The sequence below is a fragment of the Magallana gigas genome, chromosome 3 (genome assembly GCF_963853765.1).
Source record: "Magallana gigas chromosome 3, xbMagGiga1.1, whole genome shotgun sequence".
In the NCBI taxonomy this organism is placed as follows: Eukaryota; Metazoa; Mollusca; class Bivalvia; order Ostreida; family Ostreidae; genus Magallana; species Magallana gigas.
Genome location: NC_088855.1, coordinates 5,303,040 through 5,323,912, shown reverse-complemented (window position 1 = coordinate 5,323,912; position 20,873 = coordinate 5,303,040). Strand labels below are relative to the sequence as shown.

At 32.9% G+C, this 20,873-nt stretch overlaps 1 protein-coding gene across 5 annotated transcripts in view; it reads right to left on the bottom strand.

Moving 5' to 3' along the window:
- Window positions 1–20,873, bottom strand: part of LOC105321112 (TOX high mobility group box family member 4-A) — a 31,307-nt gene that overhangs the window by 5,075 nt on the left and 5,359 nt on the right. For 2 of the 5 annotated variants that reach the window (XM_011419316.4, XM_011419315.4), the window contains exons 3-6: window positions 6,760–6,849; window positions 2,845–3,372; window positions 1,089–1,222; window positions 795–930 (exon numbers count right to left, since the gene is read on the bottom strand). In XM_011419316.4, the coding sequence (XP_011417618.1) occupies window positions 795–930; window positions 1,089–1,222; window positions 2,845–3,372; window positions 6,760–6,804 (843 nt within the window). In that variant the 5' untranslated portion in view covers window positions 6,805–6,849. Of the gene's footprint in view, window positions 1–794; window positions 931–1,088; window positions 1,223–2,844; window positions 3,373–6,759; window positions 6,850–7,381; window positions 7,508–7,915; window positions 8,108–12,410; window positions 13,090–20,873 lie in introns of those variants that run through there. The other 3 variants (XM_011419312.4, XM_011419313.4, XM_034481026.2) reach the window with 3 other exon arrangements.

Below are 20,873 nucleotides of genomic sequence, written 5' to 3'. Positions count from 1 at the left end.
CAAAAAAATGCTCATATAAAAAATGTCCTTTCTCACCATTTTGAGACAAAGTGTTCTAATTTGGTGTCACAGAAACATAAAATATAGACCAACCCTAGACAGCGTTATAACTCATTCATTTTACCAGTATTTTTAGATTTAATGCATAAGCATGCACCTATATTCTGCTCTAATTAAAAGTAACTAAACACAAATAGTGACTTTATTGCCAAGATTGGATTTCATAGGACATGGGGGGAAAATCCCATTTTTCATTATAATATAAAGAAATTAATATAAAAAAAAACTACAATAATGTGCTCGTAAATTTCTGTTTGTTGACTGCAAACAAGAGCATTGCTAATTGATATTCCATTAGGGTAGAATTATTATCAGACCAATCAAAAGATAAAGCAGATATTGTGTGTGCTTCAGCATGGCTCCATCAATCTTGTTCTATCTGATGCTCCTTAATGGCCACTTCTGTAAAAATGGCCTCAAATTATCCCTGACAATAACAGCAGTTTTTACTATGGAGAATGTGTTATTCCAAATCCACAGTACCAGGTCAACATCATGATTTAGACTCTGTGTATTAGTTTATTTATTGTTTTTAAAGTATCATTCTTTCATAATTAAACACTTAAATATAAACTTTCCAAAATTTAAAATCAGACTCTTGTGGCCGTAGGGATTTTTGTAATTTAGCTCCCTTAGTGATGTTTTTGTGATAAAAATCTTTTGACCATGAATGGTTTAAAAATTCCTTTCCCATTAGATTGCTTGTAAATTTGACGTACATGTAAGTTACTTACATTTTTAGTGTCCGGGTCCAGGCTATCCCACATTGAAGCTACGATTTTGGAGACTTCACCAAAACTGGCCGAGGGGTTCCCTCCCTTTATTGCTGCTTGTGTATCCCGGAAAAATAAGGCATAGGCTGAAACTGGCCTGTGCAATAAAAATATAAGCAATGAAGGTACACTATTTCATTGGTGAAGGTACAATAAACAAATTCTTACATAGACTCTCTTCAATAAAATATTTCAAACATGATTAATACCAAACACATCAATAAAATGAAAAGTCGAGAGTAACAGGTCTCTTACTTTTGAGGCTCATTAGGGTCCTTCTTTTTCTTCTTTTTGGGTGTTTTTCTGGTTTTAGTGACTCCAGTTGGAGGAGGAGGGGAGGGTTCCTTCTCTTCAACAATTGATTTTGCTGCTGCCTGTCTTTTCATGAGCTGTGAACATAAACAGGTTACACGTTAATTTATGCAAATTTAAATACATGTATCTTTTCTGTTAATTCTTTTTACATTGAAGCAATGTCAGCAAGTACTGTACACATACCTGTATTTACTTTATATCATATTTACGTGTTTTCTCCCCTAGTATTTATGATTGTCCTTACACTTGAATCCTGACAAAAATCAGGTGTATCTAATGAGTTTCAATTTGTCTTGCTTTAGCAATATACCGGTATATATTTTTTAGCAATGTTTGCTACCTTCATACCAGCATGAACCACCAAAAAGTATGTCATTGTTTTAATGTATACATGTGCACACATGTCACATTTGTGTCAAATCTACACAAACTTTACATATTCAATATGTACACATGCTTAATCAAAATATTAGCACAAGAAGTAAACCTTATGTAAACACAGCTAAGTTGAGGTAACGGTGAATTACCTTGAATAAGCTCAATGTTTTTACCCTAAAAGAATAGCCTAAATATCTTACATTTCAATGGATAACATTGGTTACCTTTATAATGATGTATTTGATCATTCATAGGTAACCACAATATCTATAATTTACACAGGTAAGCACAACAGGTGATACATTCTCTACCATTTACTCATTTCAAATTCTAGGGTACAACATTTAATACAATGCAATGTTTTGATAGGTCAAATTTCTATCTAATGATTATACATGTACTTATCAAAGTATTCCAATAAGAAAATTGTTGATTCAAAGTCAATAAGACAATATTTTTCAAACCACCACTTTTATAAACTGGATCAAATTAATTTTACATTCTAAATTATGTACAACTTTAATTGCAAAATTATGTGCCCCCCCTTTTTTCAAAGTAAAAGTGATTTTAGATTTTTGCATTAAATAAAGTGAAATGTGAGTCACTGGTTTCATGATAATTTCTTGCTTCGTTTACTTAATAATTTTGGCGTCAAATGTAGCATATTAGTATAATTACAAATAAATTCTTGCTTAAATCTGCTTTTTATTAACGATTGTCACTGGATATTTTCAAATGAAAGCCGAGTTGTGCAACACAGAAATGATAAAATCTCCTGATCACATCTTGTTTAACAACAACAGGTGCTACAAGAATGCTGCATAGGGAAAAATTTAAAAGGACTCCAAATACGGCAAATATTAGTGATAAGAAATCTTGAACGAGTCTGTGTGTTTACATCAGATCAAGTGTGCAGTTTTATGAGTTAAAAAAGTTATTTAAAACACAGGGGTCAACACTTGTCAACAACAGATGGTTTACGGTGCTAATTTTTTTTTTCTAAGAAAAAAAAAGGAAAACCCAACAATGTATGATCTAAGTTAAAAAAGGAGCTGTTAATTACCAAAAAAAAAGAAACATGTACTTTATAAAAAAAAAAAAAGGTTGTGGCTTTATTTCAGTACACTCAATTTTTTTTTTCAAACCATCATCTAGAACTACCGGTAAGGGTTTTTGCAATGACTTCAAAGATGCTTACTAGAAAAACGATGTCATACAAAATAAGCAGTACATGTATTTCATTCCGCAATTAATAGAGGGTACCCTAAGTAGTTGCATGAATTTGGAAAATCATTATTCAAATTATTTGAATATTTACCTGGGCCAGGGGGAGACAATCATCGCTGCTATCCTCACTGCTTTCCCTTGGTGGAGAGATGGAGTTCGAGCTGTGGCTTGGAGAAGTCTGCTGGTTCGGTTCCATATATTTGTCGTCCATTTTAATGACTGAGATAGCAGCATTGTTGGCCATTGTAGGGGCGGTGACAGCCATTGAGGACTGCACAAAAGATGAATTTGGATTGCCATTGTCTATAGAGCTGGTCATCATGGCCATAGACGTCAGAGAATTCACTAAGGGGTCAAAATTGTTTGTGAGGGAAATGTCAGGAATATCAAAGTTCTGAGGGGGAAATATCGGTGTTGTACTCAAAGGGGCAACACTGGTGACTGGGGTGTGATGATGCTGTGAGTAGGGATGATATTGATGGGAGACAAACTGAGGGTAGGAATGCTGTGAGTAGCTGGTCTGGACCTGCGGTAAGGCGTGCGACACACTGTTAGATACTGGAAGGGAGTTCAAAGGTGTGATGTCAAAATCGTCATCAAAACTTGGAGTATGGAATGTCTGAAAGGAAAAGAAAAATCTTGAAATTAAAATCATAAGAAGACTATGTATAATACCATTAGACAATTTTGATGTTACAGTAATATGTGCACAGACATAAAATCTAATTAGTGAACCAACCATCAAATCCAATTGCATGAACGATACTTTTAAGAGGTTAGTCTCATATTCTGTTAGATACACTAATTAATTAAGGTCTGTTATTGATTAACATAGGGGCTCAGGTAACCTAGGCATGGTTTCTCAAATTGGGTCAATTTCTTTTACCCAATTCTTTCATCTGACCAATCTGGGTTTTTCAAGGACCCCTCTCCCCACAAAAAAAGAAGAAAAAATTAAAAAAAAAAAATGAAAATTTTCCCATCATAGAGGAAAACCAAAACCAAATAACATATGGTGAGGAGGCCGGGAAATCAAATTGTCAATTGCCATCAATTATTCAAAGAAATTCCCAATCTTTACAGAGATCATGAATTCTCCAAGTGGAAATAGCATACTTTAAACATGGTTTTGAATAAATTAAGAGGGGGGCTATGGAGTTGGTTATTATAAAGATTCTGCACTGTGAATGCAGAAATATTAAATTACAATAACAATTTAGATTAATTATTGAAGTATGAACACATATAGGTCATAAAATACTATCTAAACTGTAATGAAAAAATGTTTTGCCATGACCACCCTAAAACTAGGTTAAAATATCATTAAAAAAATAAGAAAGAACCACCTTACAAATATTTTGTCTCTGATTTCCATTTTGTGCATTTGATCTGCAATGACATTTAAAACAGCCAAACACAAAAACTGAAATTGCAATGATATGGCATTTCTAATTGTTCATGGATCAGTGATACTGAGTCAATCTGATCAAAATTTAACCAAGTGAATCACCTTTCAATAATTATCTCAAAACCATCTTGGGAAATTTGGCTGTTTAATTATGATTCTGACATGGGCCGACACTTTGCTAGCCCAACATGTCTGGAATTAAACATCAGAAAGTAATGTTAACTGTTATCCAGTCTTTTTATCCTGTAACATGGGAGAAAGGACTAAATACCCAAACAAAGGCTCGGGGATCCTCGATCACCACCTGTTGTCTGTCAAGAAACAACTTTTACACACAACCTTAAGATATCAGAAACAACTGTTGGCTGGATATGGTTAACTGGTTTAAAATCACATTAACCAGGAAGTTTATCTTAATTTGTCACTAGACATTCGCCAAACAAAGTCTGCGAAAACCCTCTTGATGCTAATCTGTCCTCTTTCCTTGTGTATGTATTAATTTCTATAGAGGTAGAGTCACAGATGAAAAAAAAAATATGTGGAAAAATCTGTAGATATTGATAATAATTTGCACTCATTCCAAAACCTTTTCAGCAAATTCAAGACTTGTTATCCCCAGTAACAGGTGCGTCAATGTGACTCTTTACCTGATTGTTCTCTCAGCACATAAACTCACCGATTTTCCAGGTAGAAATTGGATTACGACATACGATAAAATAGGCTCTTAAATTACTCTGACATATGGTCAATGAATACCAATGTATTTAAATGCATCTTTCTATCAAATTTCTACAAATTTAAAACCATTTGTTATTTCACTCAACTTTTCATATGCTATCATTTTACAAAGCACAATTTTATTTTCTTAAACTTAACATAACTTTTTTTTACTGGTATACTTGATAATCATTTCATTTTTGTTTAAGTTTAAGTTTTCATTTAAATCTTATATTTATAAATAAATTTAAAAAAAAAAGTTTCTTTCTTCCTCTTGTCCAACAGAGTATTTTACAATTAATAAAGAAATTGAATAAAAACATGAAAACCTTGCAAAATATTTGACTGGTTTTTAAAAAAAATATTTTAAGACACATCTTGATAAAGTATTTTTTTTCTTATTTGTATTTAACCTGTTAATGCCCCAAAATTCAAAGTGCACTACTAAGCTATTTTTGGAGTTACAGTATTTTAATATTTCTCTTTTAAATAGCATACAAAATGCACATTAATACTTATTAATAAAATTGAAAGTATATATTTCTAAACATTTATATACATGGTACATGACTGAAATATTTTTAGCATTTCACAAGCAATCTGATTTCATTAACTTTTATTGACTCTCAATTTACTTTGATTAATTAAATAAATATCTCATGATCGAAACATTCATAACAATTACACAAGTTTGTATGTTTTAAAAAATATTACTCATTTATATAAAATGCAGCCTCGTGTATTAAATAGATAAAATAAATCAGAAAAACAATGCTTCCTTTAAAAAAATCATCCAGATATTAAACTGTACATGTATCTGCTATGTGCAGTAAACTTTATACATGTATTAACAAAGACATAAAACTAGCTCTTTTAATTCAAGTTTATTATCATTTTAAATATGAAAAGTTTAATTTATTGTATATGTACTGCAACACTATTTATATCCTAAAATAGAAAAATTAAATAAATGAAATAATTTTGATTTCAACTTTTCACAGAACATTTTTTGCATCTGAACATTTTTTTTTTTGTGTAAGGGAGGGGGGGGGGGTGGAAGAGAGAGAGAGAGAGGGAGAGAAAGACAATAATCCCAATATTGCAACATACAATAATTATACAGTGAATGATAATTTTATGTCTATTTTGTATGCATCCTTTGGAAGATTAACATGAATGTTGGCAGAAAATGACACTTTTATGCTGACAAGTGAACTTGGGGTCAACATGAATACACAATGTAACCTTACAGGTGACCCCAGTGCAGTTCATGACATTAATGTACTGTTAGCTAGTCCATTAATGTAAGAAGGCCATAAGAAAAGATCTATTACTTCATCAGATGCATGCTGTGTATTCCTGCTCCAGGGGATCAATCTGACCTATGAATGACTTTCATTCAATGAAATACCACGCAATGTAGACCCCCCCCAACTTTAATAATTCTCTATGCATTATTGAATTTTTTTTCAGGTTTGATGATTTAAAATTATAACTAAATAAAGAAATCTATTACTAGACACAAACTATAAAATATGCAAGGGTAGTGCATAAATGATAGATTTATCTTCAAAGTTTTGCTTAAGTTACAAAGCAATTAAACACGGTAAGAAAAAAATTAATTCATTATTCATTTTCAGTAATAAGATGAGAATTGGTTCCGATTAATGGTTTTTCCCATTTTTATTAAATGTTTAATTGATTAAATATATTTTTGTAAGGGGGTTTAAATCCAACATGTCAGAAAAGCACCAGATGACTCTAAGTAGAAAAAATCCCTCCTTTTCTGACAGCAATAGATTTGGGTTTTCGTAGTAAATGTTTTTTTGTTGCATGAATTGTTTAGATTTCAGTGAGGTGTGAGAATTTGAATCGATTTACCTCATTGGTTATATACGTGGCTTCCGGTCCACACACATCACCCATTACCGACGACGACAGAAATGGGAGACCACTAGAAATCGCTGGGCTCTGCAAAAAAAAAAAATCATCAAAATTATAACAAAAATAAATATATGCATAAATATATAATATTATAGTAACTCATAAATTTAATTATGAAGGTAAATCTCCATTGATTGATAACCATTCATGAGATCAGAATCATCACGTCTGCATATTTGTACAGGATAAGCAGCAGACAGCAACAAAGGCAGAATTATCTTAACTTATTATCTTCAGTAACTTGCAATAACTATAAACTCTTATTTAATAAAACAAAATCTACAGGACAAAAAAGTGGCTTCCTTCAGTGTATGGTATTCTAATAGATCACGTTAGATTGATACAAGGATTGATATTTGTCATATTCATTCAAATTTCACCTAAATATTTAAGTCAGTTGGACAACAATGCAGGTAATGGGAATTTTCCCATACTGCCTCAAATACTGCAAGACGGGCCCTTATCAGCCATAATATTTCTGAGGTCAATCAAACTTATTCTTAAAAATTTCTTTAACAATCAAAAATATTGAATTTAAGCTAAATCAGAGCAGACCTACTGGTAATCGAAAAATTTTGGCCTCTCACAATAATAACAAAGGGAACATCCAAATTTCACATTATAATTCTCTTAGCTGTGCCGTACACATATCCATTAAGACAGAGTTGTAACAATATGAGACTGTGGACCATGTGTTGAGGTTGTAGGGGTTTGAAATTAACTACCCTAGTCATACAGGTAAATCCAACAGGGCTACAGTTACCCAAGAGTGCTGCGGCGATACTCGTTAACCTTTGTAAATACATGTACCTGTACCCCGGGCTATTTAACCGTCCAAACATCAACACTGTCAAGTATCACAAACTTATAAACCTGGTCAGAATGAACTGAATGGTGTAATGACATGGTGAATTGATGGATCACAAGGCCGTAAAGAGAGATTGAAACAAATAATACAGGCCAACACTTATACTCCCTGCTAACCCAACCAGTTCAATTCTAAATATTAGCTAAAGTACACAGGTAGACTCCAAAGAGGGGTGATAAAATATTGACTAGATTCCTGCAGATAAATCAACAAACACAACTGTACCTCGATATCCAACATTGTTACAATCAGTCACGACACCAAAGGTACATCTCCTGCAAGTTCACTCAAAAGTTTCCAAGAAATAAACCCTCAAGTTTGTGATCCAGTGATTGAGTAACAGATGATCTGAAGCACAGCTAACACCTTAGATTTCTCTCGACTGACTGAGGGCTCACCTGTGTATTAATGTGCCATCTTAATTATAACACCTGTCATCTTGGTCACATGACTCCCAAAGACCGGGATCATGTGACTCAGACTAGAACTTGCAGGAAAAAGAAAATTGTTTGTTCATCAGGTATAAATGACAGATTACAGTAGATTATTAAACAAAAGAACGAACTGGATGATTTAAAGCTGAGCTTTTATCCCATAGGACTCATAAAAGAGATGGGCAACCAAAAAAATATTAAAACAACTTATGAAAAATACACAAAAACCCCACTAACTTACTTTTGCAAGGTTTCTTTATTGCAATTTTTCTGATGGATAAAAGAGAAGACAAGAATGTCACCCAACAGCAACTAAGTAACTACAGCCATATCTAAACTATTTTTCCTATTGTTTAACAAATGATCCCCTCCAGTAAAATTTGATAGGAAGATAGAGAGCATTATTATTATGCATATAGCTTTTGATGCATAAATCTGCACGTCTTTGTCGGCAGTCATTCTTTGCATAAAGTGATCGATCAAAAGTTGAAGATTTACATAAATGTAGGAAAGGTGTGAAATGTGGATTCCCCTCAGCCTAAATTTAAATTTGTTCCACTGACCTATTCCCCGCCTGCCATTACCATATTCCTGCATTTCATTACTGGAGATAATACTTACAAAGTAGGCTTTTCTATTACAGAAATAAAGTTGGAGGTCCTTTGATTCTGATAATGAATATGACACATATAAAAGCAATTAAGATTAATACATTTGTCCTGTTATACAAGGTCATAACAGCCGTTTTATGCATGTTCCTTTTTCCTGACGACTTGAATGCATTCTGAATGCAGTGTAGATAATACCTTTGGACTTGACCATCGGGGTCAGGGCTCATAGTTGACATTGATTGGCATTTTATGACAAAATAACCCCCATTAAAGATCACCTAAGCTAGGAAATGGTCACATAAATTATAGACCTTAATTCATCCCTCCAGTGTGTCACAGTCCCTCAATAAAACTCCCGATCACAGACTGGCCCAAAACTTTGAAGTTCAAACAGAATGTCTATCATTCACTGTCATCAACTAATTAAAACCCTGCTATTCAACACTGGAAACAATTTGTGCATTTTCTGTTTTAATTTGCGATTGTTTTCCTCTCACAATATTATTACCATCTTGACTAATAAATACTGGTTAATGGTTTGATATATCAATACATATATGTAATGATGTACCACAGGCATATTAAACCATATTTTATACCTAATTCTTTTCAAAACCATGTTATTCAACATTTGTATTCTAACTGTGATTGCAATTTCTTTTGCTAAATTGTGTGTGTGTTCAAATAATGCTTTTGAATCATCAGTTCAGATATTGCAAAAGATATCAAAATAATAAAACATAAATGAACCTTTTTTGGAGTCAAAACAAATATTTGCATATGCAAAACAAATAATTATACAGTCAACTAAACATATTCTGTGATCTGACAAGATTAAATATATCTACAGTCATTATTACTATCTATTAAATTATTAAAGTGATTTATGGTAACTATTTTTGCTGAAATTCCCAGGTGCCCTTAACCTTCAAATTTATATCATCAGTCTGTAAATTATGAAACAAACTTATGAGTTTAAAAAAGAAGAAGCTAAACCTCTTAATATTCTCTCATAACCCACAAGAAATCCTAATCCACAAAATTTCAACCCCCCTCTCCCCCCCCCCCCCCCCACACTTCCCAAATTCAAATGAAAATTACACTGCTAAACAATTCTGAAATTTTCTCCTTCTTTCTCTCACTGAAAAATGGCATTGGCTTAAAAATGTCCATATTTAAATTTCAGTAATTCAAAATTAAATACAAAATGACAAACAATTAACTGTTCTCGGTACTCAGTGGATCAGCCATGATTTCTGCCCATGATAATGGAAGCTTCCAAATGAAATCTGTATTAACGAAATCTGTATTAACGCAGCAGATATGCACTAGGATGGAGTGAGTGGATGTAATCATCATCAGCGATCAACTTTCTTCTTCATCAAGTGCTCTTTGTTATAAAATCAATAGCCTTGTTAATCACAATTCTCCCATCAATAACAGTATTCAAATTATCTGTCATTTTGATCACATTTTATGTCTGACAAAATGCTTCTCTTTCAAAAATACACTCAGTCAGTCAGAAGAAAGAAAAATCTCCATACATCAATGTGTACTTGTCAGAATAGGCTATAGCTACTGGGCTGTCTTTTCCCTGAGTCTTCTGTGTTCAAACTCTAGTTCTGTAAGTTCACAAGAAACAAGTTCCACGCCTTTGAATTATGTAATAATTCAAAAACAAATTCATTGGAAATTGAAAGAAATCTAATGTGAAGAAAAGACCACTGTCAAAGGAAAAATGACCTTGACCTTTGACACCTACATATTTTCTTACATCTATAATATGTCGCCAGCCTATTTTGATACAGTAAAAGAATAGGAAATAAACTTGTAAACTCATTTTTTTTTTTTTACATAACTATTATGAAACATATTTTTTTTTAAGCATAAATGATGTATAAAAAGAAATTTCTCACATGTCATCAGATAGCCATGGAAATAGCCCCAAAATATCATGTACAATGCACAATGCGCATTGTGTGCAAGCTCTTAAATTGCAACTGCAAACCACAGGGTCTAATGGCCTTTCCTGGCAGTCAACAGACAATTATTTCAGGAAAATCAAATTAGTACTTCTGAAAGCATTAATCATTTCTCCTCTATTAGTTTTAATTACAAGATGAATCTTATTGTTGGAACATCACAGTATGGAATATTAATGGCAACAGGAGGTTACAGTTAGCTTGTTCTATTGAACACTAGAGAATATCATATGGAGTCATTAATTTGATGGGAAAGTGCATTGATTCGGCTTGTCAACTACACTTTTCTGTAGGGCAGCACACACAAAAATATGTGCTTTTTTTTGGCTTTTTGTAGCATTTTTTTCCTTTTTATAAAAAATGCATGTCTGAGAATGAGAGAAAGAATTTAGAGAGGAATATGCACTGTAGAGAATTAACAATGATTTCCTACATACAAGATGATCCACCAATGATACTTGATATATCAAAAGTAATAAAAGTACATTAAGTAAGATGCAAAATATTTAAAAAATGAATATTTGACTGGTTTTGCATAATCTTGTATTAATAGACTCTAAATCATTTCGTTCTTCCCTTTTTTGTACTGACTGCTAAATGCTGAATAGTTCCAAATTCAGTGCTTGAACTTTTGAGTCATTTCGTGATAATTAATTATTCTTTATGCATACTATAGTGAAACCAGGACTTATAAAGTACAAACAAGTACTTACAAATAAATTAGCATCATCAGGAACTAACTAGTTTGTAAAGTCCTAAAATCAGCATGGACTATTTTTAACAAATATCAGACCACAAATAGATAGCAGCAATACTTTTTAAAATAGGGAAAATTCTTTTGTTCTAAGGCACAATCTATTATTAAGTCATGCTTTTTTCCCATGCACTTTGATTCAACTTACTGACAAGAAAGAGAATTCCGAGTCAGTAGATTGATAGTAACTTTCCCTAAGCTAAAAAATCTGGAATGCATGGGTCCAAATTATGACATCATGACTGAATGTAAAGTCAATAGGTTCAATCAAACACAAAAGAAATCAAAACAAAACTTTGTCAATAATCAAGTTAATACCCTGATTACACTTTTCACAAACTGAATAGCTTTAATGAGATTGCGGCCTCCATATTGGGAATCTATACCTTGTACTTTGAGAGGAACTCTGAAGTACAAATGGAACTGTTTGGGACCCCGCCATTGGGTATCTCAATGTATTACCGTACAGCTTATCTGTTTATACAACTTCTGTCACTTCATTACAATAAACATTTGTGTTATTTAGCAAAGTTTCTGCATTAAACAGGTGAAATAGAGAAAAAGCATTTTGTTGATAAATAAAAATTTTCTTTAGTACTTGTTCAAGTTCTGTTGACATATATGATATGTTTTATCTATAATTTTGAGGACATCTCAAGAATAAATAATCTCTAATCCATTTATTATAAAACTGCATAATGCACAAGCAAACCTGTTTCATGCACTGGTATATACCATTTTAATTAGAGCACAAATCGATGTAATTTCATCCATCAGTGGCAGCAATATTATACACAAATTGTGACTACCAATAAAAATTCATTATAAACAACAGAGAATGGCCAGCATATCAAATAATTTCAAATCTAGTGCAACATTTCTCAAGAAAACATACACAAAACCTGTTCTTTTGACTGGCCAGCTATGGAGCAGTTTTACCTTGAATGTTGCTGCACGGCCGATTAATTTAGGACTGTATCCATGGGAAGAAATAGCACAAGTCTTCATGGTTTCAGGCACTTTTGGAGTACTCAAGACTGAATCGAAGTTCTATGTCACTGAATGTCATAATCTACAGCAATATCATCCAATCAATATCAGCATTTATTTATCCAAGCCTTCAGAGTTCACAAGGGCTGAATTATCCTTAGTAAGCATCCCCTCATTACAAACAAATTGCTCAATATTATATTGCACTCAAAAAGGGATTAATTCACCTAATCTCCTGCTCCTAAAAGATGGATTTGAATGCACTCACAATGGTCACACAGAAACCTGCTCTTGTGTGCACTACCAGGACAAAAAGTGACAGTGTTGGGCTGCAAGGGTCACCAGTTTCTGAATTTATCGTCCAGCAAATTAAAATGAGCTCATAATCACAAGAAATTCCTCATCCGCATTATTATTACAAACAACTGATCAGCACTTTACAAAAAGATGCAGCAAACAAATTTCAAAGTGAAGATCTTTGCAATTTCACCCTTGGCTAGCTCTGATGTAGAGTTATGAACAGTATTCAGCTAGCGGTCAGAGTTGCTTTTTAATGAGTGTCCTTTCTATTGAAATAATTATACTGAGGACACGTGCTGGGTATTAAGCCTTCTATTGACGACAAAATTCAATGAACTCCATAGAAGCTGTGTCGCGAGACTGAAAGTTTCGTAGCAAACCAGCAGATGTCCGTAAAAAAAGAAATTGCGGAATCTGAGAGAGCACCTGTCCAGAGTGAATCAGCCTGGAATATTGAGCTTTAATTTTTTTCAACAGATAAAAACTGAAAAGGCATAACAAATAGAAGTGAATCCCGGGAACTGTGCCATAAATTATCTATTGATTAATGTCAGTGCAACTTCATAAATTGTTCATAGGATTCAGATTGTTACTGCGATGGAAGAACAATGTCATAGTACTCAATTCAATTTAGATTCATCTGTCAGATATGGATACTTATTTTCTTTCAATAAAATTACCAAGAGATTGAATTCATAACCCAGCTATAACATAGAACAAGCAGGTCACATGATCTATTCGGTAATTGGATTCGGACATTTTTTACAAAGTACTGCTAACCTAAGCCACTATAAACTGCACCTATGAGTCAGTTTTCCCTTCATTAAAATACACCCATGCATATTATAATGAATGAAGTGAAGCAAGTGCAGGATGTTTTCCATGAATTATACAGTCCGATACCACCTGACTTATAAAAATTGAAAATTAATTTACTTTAAGTAAATAGAATGTTGAAGAATTTCCATGATATGGAACTTTTCTTTAAAAAAAAATAAATTTGTTTTTAAGACCATATTTGCTATCAGAGAGTTTTTGAGGCAAAATTAGGCAGGGACGAATACATATAAGTGAGAAAGGATACATTGGCACTATTTTACCTAATATGGACTCCAGAAAAATCTGTCAATTTATGATTATATAAATGTTTGTCTCAAAATGTTAGCTATGCAGACTAGGTTAAAATCCCAATCTCACAAAAAGGTTAAACCCTTATCTGCCTAGTTTTACATAACTTACTGTGAAATGAAATCATGAACATTGTTTCCTAATCAATCTTCCACAAGATGAACTTTATTATCAATTGAAATATTCCTACTTTCCCTTGTAGATAAATGCCTAACGTTTATGAACTTCAACACACTGAAGTACACCAAACTCATGAGGCTTAGTTTGCACAGTGATAACTTGGACAAACGCTATTTTGTTACTGTAAGAAATAGTTTGCCATACTGAATTACATCTCTATCAAGCATGCTTCAATTCAATAAATATTTTGCTTATTTTGTCATGAGTTTTCATTTATTAAGAATTAAACACATGCAGGTTTCAATTCTGGTGCAGTTATTGATTTAACATCCACGTAGCATCTACTTATCTTATTGCCTCCATAAACTAAGCTGGGGTGGAAGTAGAAATACGGTAAATTCCTAACTAAACGTGAAATACCAATATACACATAAAATTGTGTGTAAAAATTGTGAGAACCATCCCTTGAAGAAACTAAAAGAATGTTGCTTTTATACGATATAATTTAAGTTATAAGAGTCTATTCAAATATTCCCTCTACCATTTTTCCATTCCCGAGTGAAATCTTCTTCTTATGGAACTGAGTTTAAAACAAAGAGCAAAATTGTTATGCGATTGCAGACAGCACTTCTTATATATTGACTGTGCGACTATGCGTATCCCTCAAGTTAGTGAGAGCGGTTTCTGTTTTGGTTATTCCACCAATGATCTGTCTATATTAAGCACACTTTGACTGCTGGTGTCCTGACAGTTTATTATACAGGGTCCCTACAATTCTATGGGGGTGTGAATTTTATCATTCTCTCTACTGTCAAGCGAAGTGACAATCATTTTATAATTATAACTCCGTAATTATGAATAGGGGACAAAAAACCTTGCAGGAATATAAAAGTATCAATGATTTACTACCATTACATTTCATTATTCAAATTTTTCAGAAGAGTTTTATGTCATTTGCCAATCACAAGCATCAAAATTGTTTTTTACATTGAAATTATCAAATCAAAATATCCAAGCATAAATTTAAAGTCATTCATTATCTGGCCCTGTTATATAAGCATCTTCATGTACTAAATCATCATCCCCTGAATATCTGCCAGCATTTAATTTTTAACAAATACTGGGAGTTTTTTTTTGGTTTTCTAATGAAAAAGGAAAATACATATCTTATTTATTTGGTTTAACAATATAATCTGGAAATCAATTTCTTTTGGTAAGAGAGATAGTACTCCTTAATGTTTCCAATTTATTCCTGCATATGTACTGGAATTTTTACAATAATGAAGTAAATCAGTAATGTTTGTTCTTTTGATCATTTTTTGTGATTTTGTTTTAATATACATGTATTTCTGCATGGTAATTTAAATTTTTACAACATGGAAATGGTAGCAAAAGATCATCATGAAAAAAAAAAGAATATGATCTACCAAAATAATGTCTCCCATGATAGATATTTGAAAGTAAACATCTACTAATTAGTACTGTATAATTATATTGGATGATTGCCTTACATGAACATAGAGAAGTTAAGGTGTATCATGCAGAAGCAGTGTACGTTCTCCCAGGACCGGTCCCGCTCATTGTGACACATTAATGGTGTTCTTCAAGGCCACGGAAAGATAATTTGTCGCTTTTCTGGATATCCATTTTTTTTTTCCCTTGTCACAAAATTTGTGAAAACGGGGTAAAATGCGTAACATTTTATTTGCATCAGTTACGTTTGGGGATTTTAAAAAGTTTTTAAAGGAAACAATCGTAGATATAATTTCTGTATATTGTTTATTTTGCAATGTGAAATTAATCATAACAAAGAAAAAATGGAATTCATATCATTATGAAAATAACCATAAGTATGGTTTGTCCTTCACCTTTTGACCTGGCGCACGGACTTTTCTGTATGACATTTGATGCTTGACTTGATGCAACATACCTCAAGAGTGTTGCAACATATGAATACATTGAAATTTTTATACACTATAGTCTAAACAGCATACATGTATTTGATATCAAAGCTGAATTAATGGATGCATAAAGGGTACAATATATAAAAAGCAGTATATGCACTTTACTTGATTTTGATAAGAACAAAATCATTCAAGCAGTAGCAATTATTCAAATGTTATCGAATTGCCACATGGTATAACATTTAGATCAAAGATCTGTGAATTTCCAAAGAGTAGCGCGTACTTTAGAAGGTGTGATAAATGAGTGACGTACCAATTAAATGCGCCAATATCTACTGGATAACGCTTAACTCCCAAGTGAGAGAGTGTATCAACAGTCAAATATGTCACAACTTTTAGTACCATGACCTTATGTGTATTAATGCGTCTTAATATTCAAATATTTCTTTTCCTCCTTTTTCATACTTTCAAATCAATATGACTGTCGTATTTATATATACAGTTGATGTATCTTTTCTTAAAAGTAGCATAAGTATCTATTGCAATCTTAGTTTTCTTGGAGGGGTTTTTTATATTGTACATGTAATTATTTTTTTTAGGGGGGGGGGGTATGCAGAGAATTTGATTTCTGATTTAAAAAGGATACTTGTGTATATTTTATTGAAAATTCACATTCAAGTATTTCATCAAGTAAAATGGAGCTCTGTATCTTTGCAAATTCAATCTTTTACTTTAAGTATACTGTAAATAATTCACTTAAAATAACATCTTTTCTACAATGATAACAAGTGCTTAATTGTTAAAAATTACAATAAACCTTTCAAAAAAGATTTTGAATTATATAAACATTTTCTAAATTTAACAGAAATTAATCATTTATTTGCCCCTATTTTAAGTGAAAAAAATATTTTTATCCAAGAATCTAAAAAATCTCATTAATTCTTCAGTAATGCAAACAATGGAGCCTTTATAATTTTGAATTAAATCAAAATGAGTTCCTCATAAAACATGCACTGAGGTGATGAAACTAAATTAGTACCAACAACTTTGTTAAATAATCTTCTAATGACACTGAGTCTCGTAATGCTGTTTTATTAATCGACTTTTGGCGCCTCTGACGTCCACTCGGGACCATGCACTACCAGGAATCATTTATGACCAACATTTCTCAAGAGACAGAAATCTTTATTGATAAATGGGTGCCAATTTCTTTAAATTAGGTGAATTATAAATTTATATCAAATTGAAAAATAAAATCAAACAGCATTTTTCGTCCTAAAGATGCAAAATATATTTTTAAACAACTCAAAAAATCTTTAAATCCACCCCTTTCTGAAATGTACAAAAACAGGGGGTAAAGGAAAACAAAAGTAACATTCTTTTTGAAAGGTCGTAGGGGGTCAGCTTTGTTGCCTAATCCGTGGACAGAGCTGTCCAGATGATGGATCATAATAAGGCCACCTTGCTAATTCATGCTGCCCCTGCCCCACAACTGTCCATCCTGTCACCTAGCTGATGGATGGCCTGGTAGTGTCAACCAAACTCAACTTTACGATCACAAATTTCTTGATATTGCGTAACAGTCATCATCATGAATCCCATCACAACGCGCCAAAAATAACTGTTAATAAATGACTCTGAATTTTATGACCATTCATTCCTTCAATGCCGCTGCAATCTTAAAATTTATTTTGAAAACTTAATTATTCATGAATCTTGATAAATATTGATGGTGGTTTTGAGAATTTTTTGGTATTTCGTTACTTTTGTAATGACGTTATTCTCTTTTGGACGACATTTAAGTTTGATGAGAGTTTCTAATTATTAATGACTTTATGCAGCTTCTTTTGGATTATTAAATTAAGATTATGGGTATTAATTAAGAGGTAGAGAAGTCATTGGACATTAAGACTCCTGTCTGTCATGCATGTGAGAAAATGAGTTATCTGCACTTGTCAGAGAAGTTATGAAACTGTACGATGCAATACACAAAGACGTAAAAAAAAATTCCCTCTGGCTAAAAAACTACAACTGTATATAAATATCATAAAAGTATTAATGACATACTATCATGCAACAACAGTAACAAGTAGGTCATCAGGGGTCATGACCTTACAAACCATATACCGCAATAAAAGGTCACTTAAATCTTTCCGATCAATGAAGTGTTTTGTTCTGTATGTGGCGCATTTCTCTAGCAATGAGATTAGAAACAGTTGACTTGTATGCCTGTAATGCCCAAGTTTGATTCCTTCTTGGAGAAATCTCTCGTGGGTCTCCAGATAGATTCTAAATCTTGCTGTGGTTACTGACTTGTGATGACATTACAGTAATAGGATTTCTGAGGAAGAAGAGACAGTGTACAAAGCGAGATTATTTCTGGTCAAAGGCAAAGTAAAGTGATGGAAAATCTTGTCAAAAATGGCATTATCTTAAGAAATAGACAACATGAATAAGACATACAAATCTTTTCAACATAGGACAATATATGTATTTTTATTTTACTTATCTAAATGACTGATAGAAAAAATTATTGATACAATATGTAGTATCAAGATTTCAATTTAATTCCTCATACCGGTATCTTTAAATATTTGTTACATTAAACAAATTCTCATTTTTAGTTTCAGTGAAATTTGAAACGTGTGATTTTATAATAATCAAATTGATGCAGATTTAGGTGTGCTCCTTGGCTATTCACATTAAACAAAGACAATGAAGTGGATTTTGAATTATTTTTTTTCAAAATTTAATTTCTGAACTGCCTCAGCATGCAGGGCTGAAGAAGTGCTTAATGCAGACACTGTGACTATCAAAACAGAGTTACTTTTTCAAACATGCATAACTTTAACATAGCACTCAAGATTATTCAAATTTACAGCAATAAATTAAAACCTGTTTAGCCAAGCCAATCAAATTGAGTGTTATAGTCAAAATTGATTCAGAATTATTTATAAGTGATATTAATTTTAATACAGCAATAACTACTGCATTACACTTCTTCATCTACAATAAATACTCAACATTTTGTGGTTTTTAGGAACAACATTTTCTGTAATTTTTAAACTGCACTACAATTTATTAGTTTAGCAAAAATCTATTTATAGAGGACCAGGGTTTGAAATAATTTGAAAATGCAATTTTAGTTGCCAGCATGGCAATTAAAATTTTGAAACAAATATTTTGTTTCCAGTTTTATCCAATCGTTTCCTTTTTTCATTTCCCCATAGGTCATATGAAAGTGTGGGCAACTAAATTTGGATGTGGGCCCCTGGGATGGAAAAGTTCCCTGGGATGTAACAGCTCCCATCTGGCAAGCAAAAGTTTCAAGTTAGTTTGAAACCCTGAGGACTCTAAACATCTGTTGTAATACTGTACTTGATGCAAAAAATATAAAAACTCATATTGCATGTCATTGAATCAAGTAAGTGTTTGAAGTCTCCACCCACAGTTTTTGTTTATGTGAAAACCGTCTGATTTGCAGCGACATTGGGAGGCAGTTCCGATTCCTTTGTCCCAATTTGGTAAATCATGCTAAAGTTCAGATCTACATGCCTTCAATCTGTCAATGGGTTACTTATATAGGATGGAGGTCAGCCCTAGGTTAACTTGATCTGGCCAACATAATGTAGAGTTATTGTGGACAACCTGACAGAGAGGAGTCATTACCATAAATCAGGTCGGAGCTGAATCAGCAGTCGATTCAGATCAAAGCGACAAGCATGTCTCCTAGACAATCGCACACTGTCTAGCTGTACACACTCATCAGCAGTCGATTCAGATCAAAGCGACAAGCATGTCTCCTAGACAATCGCACAATGTCTAGCTGTACAAACTCAGTGATCAACAGCAAGCATGTCTCCTAGAAAATAATACACTGTCTATACTCTGTCTCAAGATATCCTCAATTCACATTTTGCTTAATTAATCAGTATTTGTAAATACTCCAGGGTGTTCAAACGATGTTCATTCAAAAGTATGAAAAATTTCCAAAGGTTCTCATTTGAAACTCCTCCTCTAGCTTATCAGGTTTCAATACAGGGCTAAAAAATGTGATGTCTATGGGAATTTTGTATTTCAACAGACCCGGATGACAACGTTGAAAAATTGTGCGAGGTTATAATTCCGAGTGACTTCCGAATGGAGATAGATGTTAACATTTCCCATTACCGGTATAAATTAGTTTTGTTCCTGTGAACTTTTCAAAGTGAAAAATGATAATATGTGAATGAAACTATCTTGGATATTTTCCTTTTCATCTATTTCAATTGCACTTCTCCCACAGCTGTATGTATTTTTATTAAAAATTGCCCAAATGTGCTACATAATTATCTTTCGACAAACTTAATAGCTGTACTTATTCAGTGATCAACAACATTTGCATGTCTCCTAGACAATTATACACTGTCTAGTTGTACACACTCAGCGATCAACAACATGTATGTCTCCTAGACAATTAGACACTGCCTACTTGTACACACTCAGCCATCAACAACATGTATGTCTCCTAGACAATTAGACACTGCCTACTTGTACACACTCAGCCATCATCAACATTTGCAAGTCTCCTAGACAATTAAACACTGTCTAGCTGCACACACTCAGTGATCAACAAGTATGTCTCTTTGACAATTATACACTGTCTAGTTGAACACACTCAGCGATCAACAACATGTATGTCTCCTAGACAATTAGACACTGCCTAGTTGTACACACTCAGCCATCAACAACAAGCATGTCTCCTAGACAATTAGACACTGCCTAGTTGTACACACTCAGCCATCAACAACATCTATGTCTCCTAGACAATTAGACACTGTCTAGATGTACACACTCTGTGATCAACAACAAGCATGTCTCCTAGACAATTAGACACTGCCTAGATGTACACACTCAGTGATCAACAACAAGCATGTCTCCTAGACAATTAGACAATGCCTAGTTGTACTATACACAAAAC